General features: G+C 45.7%; 1 protein-coding gene across 3 annotated transcripts in view; it reads right to left on the bottom strand.

Moving 5' to 3' along the window:
• Positions 1-18,258, bottom strand: part of LOC126161757 (hemocyte protein-glutamine gamma-glutamyltransferase-like) — a 174,488-nt gene that overhangs the window by 133,865 nt on the left and 22,365 nt on the right. For 2 of the 3 annotated variants that reach the window (XM_049917808.1, XM_049917810.1), the window contains one exon: positions 17,359-17,562. In XM_049917808.1, coding sequence (XP_049773765.1) covers positions 17,359-17,536 — 178 coding nt within the window. In that variant the 5' untranslated portion in view covers positions 17,537-17,562. The remainder of the gene's footprint in view (positions 1-17,358; positions 17,563-18,258) is intronic. The other variant, XM_049917809.1, reaches the window with a different exon arrangement.

Below are 18,258 nucleotides of genomic sequence, written 5' to 3' on the forward strand. Positions count from 1 at the left end.
TTGGTTCCGCAACGCTCATGTCAAGAAATTTGATGTTCATATGAATATAACTACGAGAACCACTAGTGACTCAGTCATGGTTCCCTCGTAATACCGTGTGGGATCTCCTTTTGCTCAGTTCAAAAAAACGTGTGTGAAATCTTATGGGACTTAACTGCTAAGGTCACCAGTCCCTATGCTTACACACTACTTAACCTAAATTATCCTAAGGACAAACACACACACCCATGCCCGAGGGAGGACTCGAACCTCCGCCGGGACCAGCCGCACCGTCCATGACTGCAGCGCCGTAGACCGCGCGGCCTTTTTGCTCAGTGCAGTGCAGCAACTCGACATGGTATGGACTCAACAAGCCATTGGAAGTCGCGGGCAGAAATACTGAGCCATGCTATCTATAACCGTCCATAATCGCGAAAGTGTTTTCAGCACTAACTGACCTCTCGGTTATAAATCTTCTACGGAATTCATGTCGGGCGATTTTGATGGCCAAATCATTCGCTCGAATATTCTTCAAACTAATCGCAAACCATTTTTGCCCTGTGACATAGCGCACTGTCATCCATAAAAATTCCATCGTTGTTCGGGAACATGAAGTCCATGAATGGCTGCAAAGAGTCCAAAAGTAACCGAACATAACCATTTCCAGCCAATGACAGGCTTACTTGGACAAGAGGACCCAGTCCATTCCATGTAAAGACAGCCCACACCGTTATGGAGCCACCACCTGCTTGCGCCACACTCGAACCCTACCATTAGCTTTTAACAACTGAAATTGGGACTCATATGACCAGGCCTCGGTTTTACAGGCGTGTAGGGTCAAACCTACATGGTTACGAACCCAGAAGAGGCGCTGCGGGCGCAGTCGTACTGTTAGCAAAGGCAGTCGGGTCGGTCATCTGCTACCACAGCCCATTAAGGGCAAATTTCGCCGCACTGTCCTAACGGATACGTTCGTCGTACGTCCCTCATTGATTTCTGCTATTACTTCACTCAGTGCTGCTTGTCTGTTAGCACTGACAACTCTACCCAAAGGCCGCTGCTGTCGGTCGTTAATTGAAGGCTGTCGGCCAATACGTTGTCCGTTGTAAGAGGTAATGCCTGGCATTCTCGGCACGCTCTTGACACTCTGTATCGCGGGATATTGAATTCCCTAACAATCTCCGAGGTGAGTTTTCCCATGCGTCTAGGTCCAACTACGATTCCGCGTACAAAGGCTGTTAATTCCCGCTGTGCGGCCATAATCACGTTAGAAACCTTTTCACATGAATCGCCTGAGTGCAAATGACAGCTCCACCAATGCACTGCCCTTTTATACCTTGCCTACGCTATACTACAACCATCTGTATATGTGCATAGCGCTAGCCCATGACTTTTGTCATTTCAGTGTACACCAGCATGCCGACTGCCAGTATTTGCGGACGGCTGCCCCGCTCACCTTCGTGGAAAGTTGGCCCTCTGCAACCTTTGCCAACAAGTTTCCAAAAATGAATCAATGCCTCTGCACGACTACACTGATCAGGCAGAACATTATGACCACCTACCTAATAGCCGATAACTCCCCTTTTGGACGGATAACAGTTGCGATGCGTCGTGGAATGTAAGCAATGACGTCTTGGTAGGTCGATGGAGTGAGCGCGCAACACATTTGCACACACAAGTAGCCTAATTCCCGTAAATTTCGGGGAGGGAGCAATGACCTCTGACGCTATGTTCAGCCACATCCCAGATGTGTTCGGTCGGTCAGATCTGGCGAGCTGGGGGGCCAGTACATCCACAGGAACTCGTCACTGTGTTCCTCTAACTACTCCATCACACTCCTGCCGTTATGGCGTGGCGAAATATCTTGTTGAAAACTGCCACTGTCGTCGAGAAATGTGATCGTCATGAAAGCGTAAATGTGGTCTGCAACCAGTGTACGATACTCCTTGGCCGTCGTGGTGCCTTACACGAGGTCCACTGGACCCATGGATGCCCACGTAAATGTTCCCCAGAACATAATGGAGCCGCCACTAGCTTGTCTCCGTCGCGCAGTACAGGTGTCCAGGAACCGTTCCTCTGGAAGACGACGGATTCGTGCCCTCCTATTGGCATGATGATGGCGGGATTCGTCGGATAATATAACACTCTGCCACTGCGCCAACGTCCAGTGCCCATACTCCCCTGTCATCTCATTCGTAGTTACCGATGTCGTGCTCTTAACATTGGTACACGCATGGGTCGTCGACAGTGGAGGCCAATCGTTAGGATTGTTTGGTGCACTGTGTGTTCAGACACACTTGTACTCTGACCACCATTAAAGTCTGATGTTAGTTCCGCCACAGTTCGGCCCCTGTCCTGTTTTACCTGTCTGACCAGCATACGACGTCCGACATCTGTAATGAGGGGCGGCATCCCAACCCCACGACTTCTGGACGTGGTTTCAGCATGGTTTCGGCACGTGTTGAAGACACTCACCACAGCACTCCTCGAACACTCGACAAGTCGTACAGTCTCCGAAATGCTCGTGAAGAGCCCCTAGGCCATCACAATCTGCTCTCGGTAAAATTCAGAAAAATCGCGCGCTTTCCCCATCCTACACACGGAAAGCACGCTCACTGATACTACATGCACCGTGCGAGTGTCTGACTAGCACTCATTTCACGCCAGTAACGCTGTTATCGCCTGGACAGGTTTATATCGACAACGGGTCGGTGCTTATAAAGTCCTGGATGATCAGTGTATTTACTCTCGATGCCTATGAAACGCCTCAAATCCATAAAACAAGCAAATGAAGAAGGAGTCCAAATGCTTTCTAGTGGGTTCAACCAGGACGGAAAAATGAGTGACAAGCCACGAAAACCCGGATCCACGAACTTGTTCGCAACACAAGTCAAAGTTGCAGGCTTTCATTATAGTAGGGAGATGTGGGTACAGCTTATCAGACAGGAGAAGGTATGTGTAAATACAACGAGCTCAGTTGGTGTTTTTACACTGGAAGTGGCTGTGCTGGTATTCACACAGTGAGCCACATTCAGTCCCATGACAGAGGTTTCCCTAGTGGTACCAGCATCCGACGAGGCTCAGCACTAAACTGAGTCTTCCGACATTCGTGTGTTGTCTGGGTAGTTTCATGTTTATTTGGTATAAATAGTTACAGATGTTTATTTTTTATTTGAATGGATGCCGAAGTTGTTATAATTAACACATACGATAATAATAAACTTATTAGATAATTAATACTTCCTTATATCATTATGGTGTCTACAGCAATAAAAAAACTTAGTGTATTAAGTTGTTTACTGTTTTTCGAAAACCCTAATATTCCTATTTTCCAAGTATCCTGTAGACTGTAGAGAGTGAGTTACTGACGACAGTGTCGCGTTCACTTTAGGCTGTGTATTGCCGGTCAGCTTTGCACGCGGCGTCAGAGCGGCATTCCGTCGTGCTGAAGAGAGTCCAATGTGGATGTGGCCTATTTCTGTACGGGGCGAGGCAGGCGTCGTAAAAGAACGCTCCGTGGCCGACCATCAGCTGTGAGACGACCGCTGCCTAAGCAACCGCCGTTCTGAGAAGACAAAAAACACCGCTCCACACGGCAGAGGCCAAGGTCAGCAGCTGACTGCCTAAAAATATTCCTGACACTTCCGCCCGTGACAAGTTCTTTCGCAGTCAGTTTTTTGTAAAGTGGTACAGAAAAATGAAAAACCTGTAGCACAAAATACACTGACGGGAAAGAAACCGCATCGCCAAAGAATAATTAATGTAAAGTAATAAAATTTCGGAAATACTCTACTGGCCATTACAATTGCTACACCAAGAAGAAATGCAGATGATAAACGAGTATTCATTGGACAAATATATTATACAACTGACATGTGATTACATTTCCACGTCATTTGGGTGCGTAGATCCTGAGAAATCAGTACCCAGAACAACCACCTACGATCGTAATAACGGCCTTGATATGCCTGGGCATTGAGTCAAACAGAGCTTAGATGGCGTGTACAGGTACAGCTGCACATGCAGCTTCAACACGATACCACAGTTCATCAAGAGTAGTGACTGGCGTATTGTGACGAGCCAGTTGCTCGACCACCATTGACCAGACGTTTTCAAATGGTGAGAGATCTGGAGAATGTGCTGGCCAGGGCAGCAGTCGAACATTTTCTGTATCCAGAAAGGCCCGTACAGGACCTGCAACATGCGGTCGTGCATTATCCTGCTGAAATGTAGGGTTTCGCAGGGATCGAATGAAGTGTAGAGTGACCGGTCGTAACACATCTGAAATGTAACGTCCACCGTTCAAAGTGCCGTCAGTGCGAACAAGAGGTGACCGAGACGTGTAACCAATGGCACCCCATACCATCACGCCGGGTGAAACGCCAGTATGGCGATGACGAGTACACGCTTTCAATGTGCGTTCACCGCGATGTCGCCAAACACGGATGCGACCATCATGATGCTGTAAACAGAACCTGGATTCATCCGAAAAAATGACGTTTTGCCATTCGTGCACCCAGGTACGTCGTTGAGTACACCATCGTAGCCGTTCCTGTCTGTGATGCAGCGTCAAGGGTAACCGCAGCCGTGGTCTCCGAGCTGATAGTCCATGCTGCTGTAAACGTCGTCGCACTGTTCGTGCAGATGGTTGTTGTCTTGCAAACATCCCCATCTGCTGACTCAGGGATCGAGACGTGGCTGCACGATCCGTTACAGACATGCGGATAAGATGCCTGTCATCTCGACTGCTAGTGATACGAGGCCGTTGGGATCCAGCACGGCGTTCCGTATTACCCTCCTGAACCCACCGATTCCATATTCTGCTAACAGTCATTGGATCTCGACCAACGCAAGCAGGAATGTCGCGATACGAGAAACCGCAAACGCGATAGGCTACAATCCGACCTTTCTCAAAGTCGGAAACATGGTGGTACGCATTTCTCCTCGTTACACGAGGCATCACAACAACGTTTCACCAAGCAACGCCGGTCAACTGCTGTTTGTTTATGAGAAATCGGTTGGAAACTTTCCTCATGTCAGCGCCAGCTTGTGTGAATGCTCTGAAAAGCTAATCATTTGCATATCACAGCTTCTTCTTCGTGTCGGTTAAATTTCGCGTCTGTAGCACGTCATCTTCGTGGGGTAGGAATTTTAATTGCCAGTAGTGTACATTTGTCTAGGTAACATATTCGTGATTAACATAGCAAGATCACAAGTTAAAAAAATCCATTGCAGATGTGAAATGCTGGTACTATAATAATCGGTGCAACCGCCAGACTGTTGAATGCAAACATGCAAACATGCACGCGTTGTTTTGTACAGGTGCCGTATGTCAGTTTGTGGGATGAAGTTCCACGGTCGTTCCACTTGTCCAATATGTGCTGAACTGGAGACAGATCTGGCGATCTAGTATGCCAAGACATTATGTCGATACTCTGTAGAGCATGCTGAATTACGACAGCAGTATGTGAGCGAGCATTATCCTGTTGGGAATCACTTCCTGAAATGCTATTCATGAATGTGCAGCACGACAGGTCAAATCACGGAACTGATGTACAGTTTTGCAGTCAGGGTACGTGGGATTACCACGAGAGTGCTCCTGCTGTCGTACGAAATCATACCCCAGACTATAACTCCACGTGTATGTCCAGTGTGTCTAGCACACAGACAAGTTGGTTGCAGGTGTTCAACTGGCCTCCCCCTAACCAACATACGGCAATCACTGGCACCGAGGCGGAACCAGCTTTCATCAGAAATCACACCTGACTTCCACCCTGCCTTCAAATGATCTCCCGTTGTCACTACTGAAGTCAAAAATGGCGGCTGTTTGGGGTCGGTGTAATGAACGCTACAGGGCGTCTGGCTCGGTGCCGTCCTTGAAGTAGCCGATTTGTAACAGTTCGTTGTGTCACTTTGGTGCCAAATACCACTAAAACTGCTGATGCAGATGCAGTACGATGAGCTAGAGCCACACGCCGAACACTGCGGTTTCCCCTCTTGGTATTGCTATGTGACCGACCGCAGCCGGTCTTCTAGCGACCGTACGTTCTCGTGACCATCGATGTCAGCAACCATGTGCAGAGGCTACATTCTTGTCAAGTCTCTCTACAGTGCAAATACTGTGTGAAAAATTGCAGAAGCCAATGGGGCCAGCGTAATTTGCACCCCGCCACATGCTCTACGGAAGACCTTTGAGTCATACTGGAGATAACTGAAGTAGGGAACTTTTGGTACCTGGTTATACAAATTTTTGTTTCCATTGTTAAAACCGAGGAAGAATTAATTAGGCGAATTCCAGGAGTTTCTTTGAACCGGTGTCCCGATTTTCTTCCCCAGGCATTAAAGCCTACGGACAAACCTCAGTGCGAACAGTTTGCAGTGGATACGCTAGGCAAAACTGACACAAACAATGACTTTTTGGAGAAGTTTTGTTTCTCCTCTGAGGCAACGTTTCATGTATCCGGCAGACTGATTCATCACAAAATTCGCAAGTGGGGTTCATAGCCTCCTCATGATACACGTGAAATGGGGAGAGACGGTCCCAAGGTCAATGTTTGATGCGGACTGATGCACAATTGCATCATCGGTCCATACTTCTCATCGAGTCTAACGTCAATGCTAGTATTCAGCTGGACATGTTACAAGAATTAGCTGTGCCACAACTGCAACACCTGCAATTTGATGTCATATTCCAGTAGGATGTGCAGCAACGCACTGATCCCTAAATGTCCGTCAATTTCTAGATGAAAAGTTTCCGGATAGGTGGACTGGACGAGATGGTCCAATTCGATGACCACTTCGATCCTCTGACTTCATACCGCTAGACTTCTTCCTGTAGGGTTTCGTAAAGGTTGTGGTGTACGGAACCAAGGTTAGACTTGAAGTTCAAAAAATGGTTCAAATGGCTCTGAGCACTATGGGACTTAACACCTATGGTCATCAGTCCCCTAGAACTACTTAAACCTAACTAACCTAAGGACGTCACACAACACCCAGTCATCACGAGGCAGAGAAAATCCCTGACCCCCGCCGGGAATCGAACCCAGGCACCCGGGCGTGGGAAGCGAGAACGCTACCGCACGACCACGAGCTGCGGACTAGACTTGAAGTCATCCATTCGCAATGCATTAGAAGATGTCGGCATGGAGATCTTGAATCTCGCGTGGAGAGGAATGGCATTCCGACTAGACATCATCCGTTCCACGAAGGGTGCACACATTCTTGTATATTAATGAAGAAATGAAACTTTATGACTTATACCAAGATGAAAACTATTTGTTAATGTTAGTATACTTTTAAAGGCATTAAAGTCCTCATCTGTAAAGATGATTTAAGGACACCTTGTTCGTCGAAATCAAATTTCACTGCCTCGATTCTCTCACAACGCTTAAAAGAATATTTATCTCCTACAACTTAGCTTCTATAATGTATCAATCAACTGAATAATTCTCAAATACACCCTATCTCACGCTCTTTTCCTCTACTGGTCACCTAATTGTGAACTGCAGACTAGTCATGAAGATGCTGGAATTAGCAGTCTTGGATGTTTTTAAGTAAACCGAAAGCCGTAAGCAAATGAAAAACAATATACGTTACTTGTCCCACATACTGTTCAATGTCACCAACACAATACACTTAACCACGTTACTCGTCGGACACGCTTCCACATGAGAGGTTTTCTCCAAGCAATCAGTCAAACAGGAAGTAAGTAAGTCAGCTGTGTTCCTGGAATAATCTCTCTTACTGGTTTACATCTTAAGAAAATGGATAAGAGAGAAGTTAATGCATGACAGTCAGTCTTGGGTGTACGATCCTGTTGTTAACGTGTGTAGTCCGGTAGCTCGTCCAGCACGTAGCCTTGAAAGAATGAGAAATCGAGTTTTGTGGTAATGGACGTAACACTCTTCCTGCCTCGGTAGTAAGACAAATTGCTTCCTGCGTTTACTGCAACGCCCAATCCCTAGCAGGAAGGAATTACGTATTTTATCTGTTTATTTTACTGACTTCCAGTTTATTATTATGCATTTACCTTGAAGAATAAAATGGAGTGTTTCAGTCTTCGTTCCCTTAATACGTTGAAACGTCCCCTTAGAACAATTTATACACGACTGTTCTTAAACTGACACACAATAATTTTAGCGCAACGCAATCTGACTATCAAAAATCCCTACAAAAGGATGGCCCTGACAAACATTAAACTATACCTTTCACAAATCACTTACCTCACAAAAATCATCATTACTCGAACTACTGCAATACAGCGAGCGCCACTACTGCCAGCTAAATAAAAGATTCAAACTACGGAAGGCACTAACTACTGATAGGCATAGTTAGCCAACGCTACGCGCTGTTCACATCCAGCTGCCGCTGCCCAACATTACAATGGCAGACAACAATTCAAACTACCCACAGACTGCACACAGCACAGCCAGTGATTTTCATACAGTGCGCTACGTAACGTTGCCAATAAGAAAACATAAACAGCCTACTTACAACGTGTTCAATCTTAACAGTCCTAATGTCATATCGCAACTTTTCTAGTTGTACTACCATGAATCCAGTCAGAAATTTTACTTTGACACCAGTTTTAGTTCACAGTTACGAAGAAGAGGAGTCAGCCAAATACTTCAGCTTCGATCGTACTTCATTGGCATCGCTACTTCCGCATTTTTTGTCTTCCATAACCATCTATTATATACTGCTGTCGCAACTGATAAAATCGCTGGTGTACCTTTAAGCATTGAACGACAGTTACTTCCATTTCGAATAGAACTGTACTAGTATTGCTAGTGCCATGGCTGCAAGCACTAATACTTCTAGTCTAATCATAATTAAATTACACTGACTCTTTACTTATGCCGTGGTAGATACATGAATTATTGACCCTCACTACACTACAATGTACTGATTCTTACAATTACCATTGTTTGTGCATAAGAGCATACAATTGTATTACCGTTCCAACATGACAATAGCTTTGTGAATATGTCACGCCCTGAATCGTTCATACCGTTAGGTTTAGCGCTAAATAAACTACTGCAGCTAATTCACATGTCAAAGTATAAGAGCAAATTTGCTACAATTCGGTCAGATTGATACCTTGTTCCACGTTTTTCCAAAGTCCCTTCGTTTGTTAATAGACCAAGTGACCGTACAGGAACAGGATTTCTCTCTCATCGCCTAGTCTCATGTGCGGGCATTCCGTCTTCCTGCTGAGTTTCGTGTTGTGCTCGAAGATAAAACGTAACCGTCCTTCTTCATTTATTGAGAGTCCGCATGAGTTAAAAGATTTAAAGCAAAAAATTTCTAATTCTATCGCGCATATTGTAGTTACTATCATGATCATGTTAACAGATAGAAGTTGAATAGCATCTAAAGGTAGGTAATTAATTAAATCAAACGTGCACCTAAATACATGAAATATAATTAAAAACTAACAATGTGATTAGGTTACCAACTGCAAGCGAATGAGATGCATGTAGTGCATAAGAACCAGATGTCTTGTATTGACTATGTCCATTTGGATTGAATATAAATTAATATTTCTTGTGGTTGCCACATTTACCAGCACTCAGTATTTACGAGTGAACAACATTTAAGATTATTCCAATAAAACGTAATGCCTTTTAAAATGAATTGGCGCCTGATTAACTTTCCCGCGTCGCTAGAGCTTCTCAGCGACACTTTGCGTAGATACTTTACATTACGTCCTGCCCCGAGACATTCTTTATAAGTTCATTAATGAAGGAAACAAAATCGTTAACTAAAATCGCGATCATAATTAATTATTTTTTGCGATGACTTAGATGAAGCACGTTTCTTGTTACACCAGGTCGACTCTCATGTCCTGATTCACCGACCTCCCGGCGAGTGGTGCTCGAAAAATGCACCATGCCTTGGAAGCAGGCCGGTGGGAGCAGTACTACGCCAGTTCTTATTGCTTCCCATGGGATCTGTAGAAGTAATGGAAGTCACCATGACACCGGGGACTTAGTAAGCACTATTGCGGCCCATTTGCATCCTTTCATACTTGATGCTTCCCCGCAGGCGATGTCTTCTTCCTTGTTACAAGACCAGAATAGTGCTACAGTGGTTTGAGGAGCATCATCGTCAACTCAGGTTGACTTCTTCGTCACTAAATTCAGCTGTTCTTAATGGTAACTCTCTTTAAATGTTGATATATGTAAGATAATGCCTATAACAAATGGAAAAGTATCAGTGGCATGCGATTACAAGATTAGTGGTGAATATCTTGAGTACGGCTCGTAATATACACTCATGCTCATAAATTAAGGATAACGCTGATACATGGTGGAACAACGCTCTGGTGGGCGGTTTTAGGTTTAAATCACCTCGGGATACGACTATGCGGTGCATTTTACCTGCGGTCGTCGCACGGTGGCGTTGGCAGCAGTCCACATACGCAGAGCTGTGTTGGTGAATGTCAGAGTGCGGTGCAGAGAGTAAGTGTGCAGACGTTTTCAGACGTGCTAATGGTGACTGTGTGTTGAAAATGGCTCAGATATTGATGAGGGTACAATACTAGGGTGACTGGAGGCTGGTCAAACATAGCAGGTGGTAGCACGGGCCCTCCGTGTGCCACAAAGTGTGAACTCAAGATTATGGCAACGATTCCAGCAGACAGGAAACGTGTCCAAGCGCTACGGTACGGGACGTCCACAGTGTACAACACCACAAGAAGACCAATATCTCACCATCAGTGCCCGCAGACGGCCACCGAGTACTGCAGGTAGCCTTGCTCTTGACCTTACCACAGCCACCGGAATAGTTGTCTCCAGACACACAGTCTACAGACGACTGAACAGACGTGGTTTATTCGCCCTCAGACCTCTAAGGTGCATTCCACTGACCCCTGGGCACAGGAGAGCCCGTAAAGCCTGGTGTCAAGAACACAGTACATGGTCATTGGAATAATTGTCCCAGGTTATGTTCACGGACGATTCCAGGTATAGTCGGAACAGCCTATGCCGAGTTTTCATCTAGCGTGAACCAGGAACCAGATACCAATGCTTTAATGTCCTTGAAAGGGACCTGTATGGAGGTCGTGGTTTGATGGTGCGGGGTGGGATTATGATTGGTGCACGTACACCCCTGCATGTCTTTGACAGAGGAACTGTAATATGTCTATCGGGACGTCATTTTGCACCAGTATGTCCACCTTATCAAGGGTGCAGTGGGTGCCACCATCCACCTGATGGATGATAACGCACGTCCACACCGAGCTGCCATCGTCGAGAAGTATCTTGAAACAGAAGATATCAGGTGACTGGAGTGGCCTGCCTGTTCTCCAGACCTAAACTCCATCGAGCACGTCTGGGATGCTCTCCGTCGACGTAGCGCTGCACGTCTTCAATCCCCTAGGAGACTTCAGGAGCTCCGACAGGCACTGGTGCAAGAATGGGAGGCTAGACCCCAGCAGCGGCTCGACCACCTGATCCAGAGTATGCCAACCCATTGTGCGGCCTGTGTACGTGTGCATGGTGATCATATCCCATATTGATGTCGGGTACATACGCAGGAAACAGTGGCGATTTGTAGCACATGTGTTTCGGGACGGTTTTCTCAATGATCACCTATACCGTGGACTTACAGATCTGTATCATGTGCTTTCCCTAAGTGCCTATGCTATTAGCGCCAGTTTTTTTGTAGTGCCACGTTGTGTGGCACCACATTCTGCAATTATCCGTAATTTGTGAGCATGAGTATAGTTATGTAGAGCTAATATCAAGAAACGATGAGAAATTGGATGACTATGTAAAATCAGTATTGGGGCAGGCGAATGGATTCTGGGGAAGTTCGGAGCGGGGCAGGCGAATAAATTCTGGGGAAGTTCGGAGCATTCGTAGACGAAATGACACTGATGCGACAGCTGCTCGGGGAACTTAAACGTGAATCTTTGGAAGAAAGGCGACGTAGTTGTGGCACAACTCTGATGCGAAAATTTAAAGAACCTGACGCCGAAGAAGAGTGTGTGGCTATCATGCTGGTACCATCATATGTATCATGCATGCATCACGAGGTTAAGATAAGAGAGGTTAGGATTGGTAGAGAGGCGTATAGAGTCATTTTCCCCTCTCTCAGTGCGTGATTGGAATGGAAAAAAAAAACGAAAATACTGGGCGAAGTAGGTTCTGCCGTGCACTGCTTCTCATAATTACCATTGTTTGTGCAATAGAGCACACAATTATATTACTGTTCCAACATGACAATAGCTTTGTAGAAGATGTACATTGTCTCTTACTTGCTTGTCTGCTCTTCTCCCGATTCGTCATTGGTACTTTATTCTTCGTCTTCCATGTTTTTCTACCTCTTGACCTAAATAAGCATCTCGAGTGTATTTCATTTCGAAGAAATAGCAGCAAATGGTGGCAGCTCGTATCGATAATGGCTGTCCACTATTATCTGTGGCTTTCACTCAATAAAGGGTTAGGCAGCGTCCCGTGAAATGTCCGTCTGTGAGACTTTCATAAGGCTCACTGAACAGGCTGGAACTCTTCTATTTTTGCGTTCGGACTGGAGCGGGTGTGCAATGGAACGCCTGCTGAGGGCCACGCACCATGGCTGTGCAGACTCGCTAGAGGAAGCGGACCCGCTGGCGGGACTCTGTTCTGCGAAAACATGTGGTACTCTGACAGCACCGGCTAGTTACAGGCAGAAGTTGGATGAACTGAGCAAATTGCTGCTGTGACTCCATTTCATATGTCAGATGCTATTACTAAGAGATTTATAATCGGTGAGCGCGTTTCTGAACGTTTGCTTCCGATGTTTCTGCGTGCTCCAAACTTTGCCTGTTCACGTTCATTCTGGACCATTTTGTTTCGGCTGCCAAGCGGCTTATGTCTAGATCACGGCCAGCGGCAATCAAGACGGTGCTTATCGACTGCTCGTAGGCTGTCAACGCATTAGTTTCGCCAAGTCAATGGCATGATTCTTTGACGTAACCTGTGAGAGGTGATCACAGAGAAAACGTATTTCCAGAGACTAAATTGAAACCATTGTCATGTTTGCTGTTTTTAGATGTATTAGTTAGTTTAGAGAGAAATATTTTGTGATAATGGCAGTGAGTGCTATAAAGTGGACTGAGTTAAGTGATTTAGTTCTGGACGGAGACGTCGTCTGTTGATGCAAGTCTCGTAGATTAATTCTATAGACACGAAAATGTTCCAAATGTGGTGGTGAAAAGACTCCTAAAGAGTGAAAGGTTTGTGTGGGCCGGAATAGTCGGAAGCGCAGCAAAATCCGCCACTTTGAGTAAGTGGTCAATATATTTTGATTCAGTCATGGGCGAAAGTATGTGGATCAGTGTTTATTAATAATAGAATCGCACGTTCAACATATTAATAAACAATGATGCACATATCTTTTCCCAAGATTTGATTAAAAAGCATTGATCCACTTAACTTCTTCGATGATTTAATCAAAAAACATAAATCCATTTACTTAGTGTTCTTGCACAGATCGATTTTGTAGCAACACAGAGCAGAGAAATATTTCACTGCTTTTTCAAATATATCATGGTTGCGACGCTGTCCTCGGTTTGCAGTTTAAACAGCTGCGACTCACACAACGAGCTGTTAAGTTTATACACTACTGGCCATTAAATTTGCTACACCAAGAAGAAATGCAGATGATAAACGGGTGTTCATTGTACAAATATATTGTACTACAACTGACATGTGATTTCATTTTCACGCATTTTGGGTGCATAGATTATGAGACATCAGTACCCAGAACAACCACCCCTGGCCGTAATAACGACCTTGATACGCCTGGGCATTGAGTCAAACAGAGCTCAGATGGCGTGTACAGTTAAAGCTGCCCATACAGCTTCAACACGATACCACAGTTCATCAAAAGTAGTGACTGGCATATTGTGACGAGCCAGTTGCTCGGCCACCATTGACCAGAAGTTTTGAATTGGTGAGACATCTGAAGAATGTGCTGGGCAGGGCAGCAGTCGAACATTTTTCTGTATCCAGGAAGGCCCGAACAGGACCTGCAACATGCGGTCGTGCATTATCCTGCTGAAATGTAGGGTTTCGCAGGGATCGTATGAAGGGTAGAGCCACGGGTCGTAACACGTCTGAAATGTAACGTCCGCTGTTCAAAGTGCCGTCAATGCGAACAAGAGGTGACCGAGACGTGTAACCAATGGCACCCCATACCATCACGCCGGGTGATACGCCAGTATGTCGATGACGAATTCACGTTTCCAATGTGCATTCACCGCGATGTCGCCAAACACGGATGCGACCACCATGATGCCGTCAACAAAACCTGGATTCATCCGAAAAATGACGTTTTGCCATTCGTGCACCCAGATTCGTCGTTGAGTACACCGTCGCAGGCGCTCCTGTCTGTGATGCAGCGTCAAGGGTAACCTCAGCCATGGTCTCCGAGCTGATACTCCATGCTGCTGAAAACGTCGTCGAACTTTTCGTGCAGATGGTTGTTGTCTTGCAAACGTCCCCATCTGTTGGCTCAGGGATCGAGACGTGGCTGCACGATCCGTTACAGACATGCGGATAAGATGCCTGTCATCTCGACTGCTAGTGATACGAGGCCGTTGGGATCCAGCACGGCGTTCCGTGTTACGCTCCTGAACCCACCGATTCCATATTCTGCTAACAGTCATTGGATCTCGACCAACGCGAGTATGAATGTCGCGATACGATAAACCACAATCGCGATAGGCTACAATCCGACCTTTCTCAAAGTCGGAAACATGGTGGTACGCATTTCTCCTCGTTACACGAGGCATCGCTACAACGTTTCACCAGGTAACGCCGGTCAACTGCTGTTTGTGTATGAGAAATCGGTTGGAAACTTTTGTCATGTCAGCACGTTGTAGGTGTCGCCACCGGCGGCAACCTTGTGTGAATGCTCTGAAAAGCTAATCATTTATATATCACAGCATCTTCTTCGTATTGGTTAAATTTCGCGTCTGTAGCATGTCATCTTTGTGGTGTAGCAATTTTGATGGCCAGTAGTGTAATATTCGTTTACAGCAGTTCTACACCCTTTGTTCCGAATTTATTACTTCGAAACAAGCAGTCTGCCTGCTGCTCTGTCAATGGCTATTTAACACATACAGGTGACACACTGTCTTTTGTTCCCATGATACCTGATGGAGATCGCCGACAACTTTCCTGCACAAAACCGTTAAGTACGCCACTGGCCCTGTTCTAGACTTTCACCCTGTTAAGCTCTGTTTCTGGTTATAATAGAGGCCTGTAAGGTCGGACTAATAGACAGCTGTTGCTTGTTTTGATGGTTGACAAAGTGACTAACCTTACCTTGTGTTTTTCTTAAAATTTAAATTGTTATTTCATTAATTTTTCTGGGTGGTTTCGAGGTTATCAAATTGATTGACTTTACCTTGTGTTTTTCTAATGTCAGATTAGTAATGTTTACTGGGTGTTTCCCATGGCTTAATCACCTTGTAGATGGTATTAGTTAAGATAAAGGAGTTTTATAAATGTTTGCTAATGTTTTATTACTTTTTAGGTATTTCTGGGGCTTAAGAGTTCAAGTGAGTGTTCGCCCTGTATAATTTGTGTAAACTGTTATGACAAGGTTTTAATAAATTCTTTTTTATATTACAGTGCGGCCATTTACTGCAGGAACTTAGCCGAGAGTCGAGCAGAGCACACATTCAGTACTGGTTAATGTGATTACTTCATGGTTTCCCAATTATACATTCTGTTGTGAACGTATTTGGTGTCTGACACCATGTGTTTTTATTATTAGCCTTTCGACTTCTATTAGTCCTTCTTATCAGATTAATGCATTGCTTGCCTGAGTAAATAAAATTTTGATTCCTTTTAGGGAATGACCTTTCTTTTGGCTGGCAACCACCGCTCATCGCTGCCTACTTTTCAAGCCAAGTCGTTTAGTAAACGATCCAGAATTTTTGTATCTCCATTGTGGCCTTCCTTCAGCACACAATCAATACCACGCTTGTCTGTAGCCCCTGTTTGTTACTGACTGAGGCAGAAAATTTAGATTGATACTGGCCATTAGCAAACACACAAAACTGGCAGTACATAGTTAATCAATTTTCAAATTCTTACGACACTCGGTGACTGGTTCGAAAGGAAACGGGAACCAGCCTGGTGCTAATGTGTGAAGACAATGACAAGACAGGTGCGCTACAAATTTTAGCTATTGTAAGTTATTAGTCACGTTAGTCATACTTTGTGTAGGAAATGTACCTGGGTAAAGCCAAAATCTAGGTCTTACAGTGTTGTGGCTGTGCGGACGACGAAGAATGTAGCCGACGACAATGCTAGGCAGCCGTTGTTGCTGCTGCTGTTCGATGAGAAGAACGGCGAGTCGTCTCCAGAGCCACGGATAGTTATGGGACAGGCAGCAGTTGTAAGTAGAGCTGCCTCCGCCCGTCCACTCCTACCGTGCGCTCAATACTCGCAGGTTAACGAATAAGACGTGTGTACACTGGCGCGAGCGTCACTACACACCACGTCTGCAAAAGCGCCCATCGAACAATTGCGCATTCTTTCATGATTCAAGCTGCTGTGCCTCCCCTCCACTCGCAATGCGATATACTTTTCATACGTAAAGACAAACTACGGTACCGATACTACCATTTCGTTGTTGCTATCGATACATTTCAATAAACTTCCTTTGGCTACTAGACAGAAATTTACAATATTTTTATTATAACTATAATTATATAATTATATACAGTCAGAAATAAATACACTATTACATCGATTACTTATTAAATATAGTTTCTGTAATATAGGTTACAGCTTCATAATTAAGACTACAGTACCAGTTAACAACGGATATTAAACTGCGAAAATCTTTGGTTGGTGCAGAAGGTATTTTATCTACATTTTTGATGTTACAAACCCCGTAAATATATAGCACTGCCTAACCAGGGTTTACAGATGACCAACGTAATCAACAAAAACACTCTCCGGGGGGCCTCCACCCGGGTGGACTGGAGCGACCCCCTACGCCCATCGGAAAGTAGCTAAGCCATCTTAGATTCTAACATTGACTCCCCATTTTTGTAACATCAGGATACAGAGTATGTCAGGTAAGGGACTCTCGCATCTTGCCAATGGTTAGGTGACCCCCCACAACAGAATTATGATAATATTTGAAAAGCTCTTATCCCGGCGCCCACAAAGGCAGAGCATGTTCTTCCTCAATTTGTACCCAGGGACTCTTAACTGCTCCGTAATGGAGCCCAACGTGGGGTCATGCTCTTGTTGTTGCTCAGGGTCAGCAGAGGGTACCCAAGCCACGACGGTCACAGCATGGCGCGGTGCTCGTGCGGCTCGCCAGCTGGAATGAAACGCGGTAGTCGCTACTGCTGCGGACACTCACCGTCGGCGACGGCAGCGTCGGCCTCTGCGGCGGCGGCGGCCTCCTGGCGGCGTCGCTGCTCGTACTCGGCGGAGAACCTGGTGACCAGGCCGCGCTCGAAGGCGCGCTCGCTGTCCTCCAGCAGCGCCGCGGCCGGCGCCCGCCCGCCCACGCCTCCAGATATCGACACCGACGGCATCCTCACGACGGCCTCACTTCTCTGCTCTGCAAACACACTGCCTCATTGCCACACGACAACTTAGATACAACATCGTCCGTGATACTTTAAATTATCCTATCTACTTACGAGACGAGGCACAAACAGAAGTCGGGTAAGTAAAACTACAGTAAACATTACGATGTAATGACTGTGATGGTTTCGATCGATAGTGACCATTATCACGTTTGCACAAAAATGAAATAAAAATTACAAGGTTGGTGCGTAAGTTCGTAGGGTTTTTGTTTTGCATTTTGGTATTCCGGTTGCTATTCGTTTATTTATCGATAGTCATTCCTTATTTGTAGGTCACGGTTCCTGTTTGAATTTACATATTGCTATTTTGTCATTTGGAGACAGTGAGTGGAGCTGTGGACGCCAGAAAATGAAATGCCAAGTGGAAGAGTCGGAACATTTCCGACATACCCTTCTCTTTGAGTTCAGAAGAGGGCTGACAGCACCAAAGGCAGCCAGAAACATCTGCGCCTTGTGTGAGGATAATGCCTTTGGACAGGAGACAAGCCGGCCTATGTGGCCGTGCGGTTCTAGGCGCTTCAGTATGGAACCGCGTGACCGCTACGGTCGCAGGTTCGAGTCCTGCCTCGGGCATGGTTAGGTTAGTGTTGTTTAACGTCCCGTCGACAACGAGGTCATTAGAGACGGAGCGCAAGCTCGGGTTAGGGAAGGATGGGGAAGGAAGTCGG

This window comes from Schistocerca cancellata, chromosome 2 (assembly GCF_023864275.1).
Source record: "Schistocerca cancellata isolate TAMUIC-IGC-003103 chromosome 2, iqSchCanc2.1, whole genome shotgun sequence".
In the NCBI taxonomy this organism is placed as follows: Eukaryota; Metazoa; Arthropoda; class Insecta; order Orthoptera; family Acrididae; genus Schistocerca; species Schistocerca cancellata.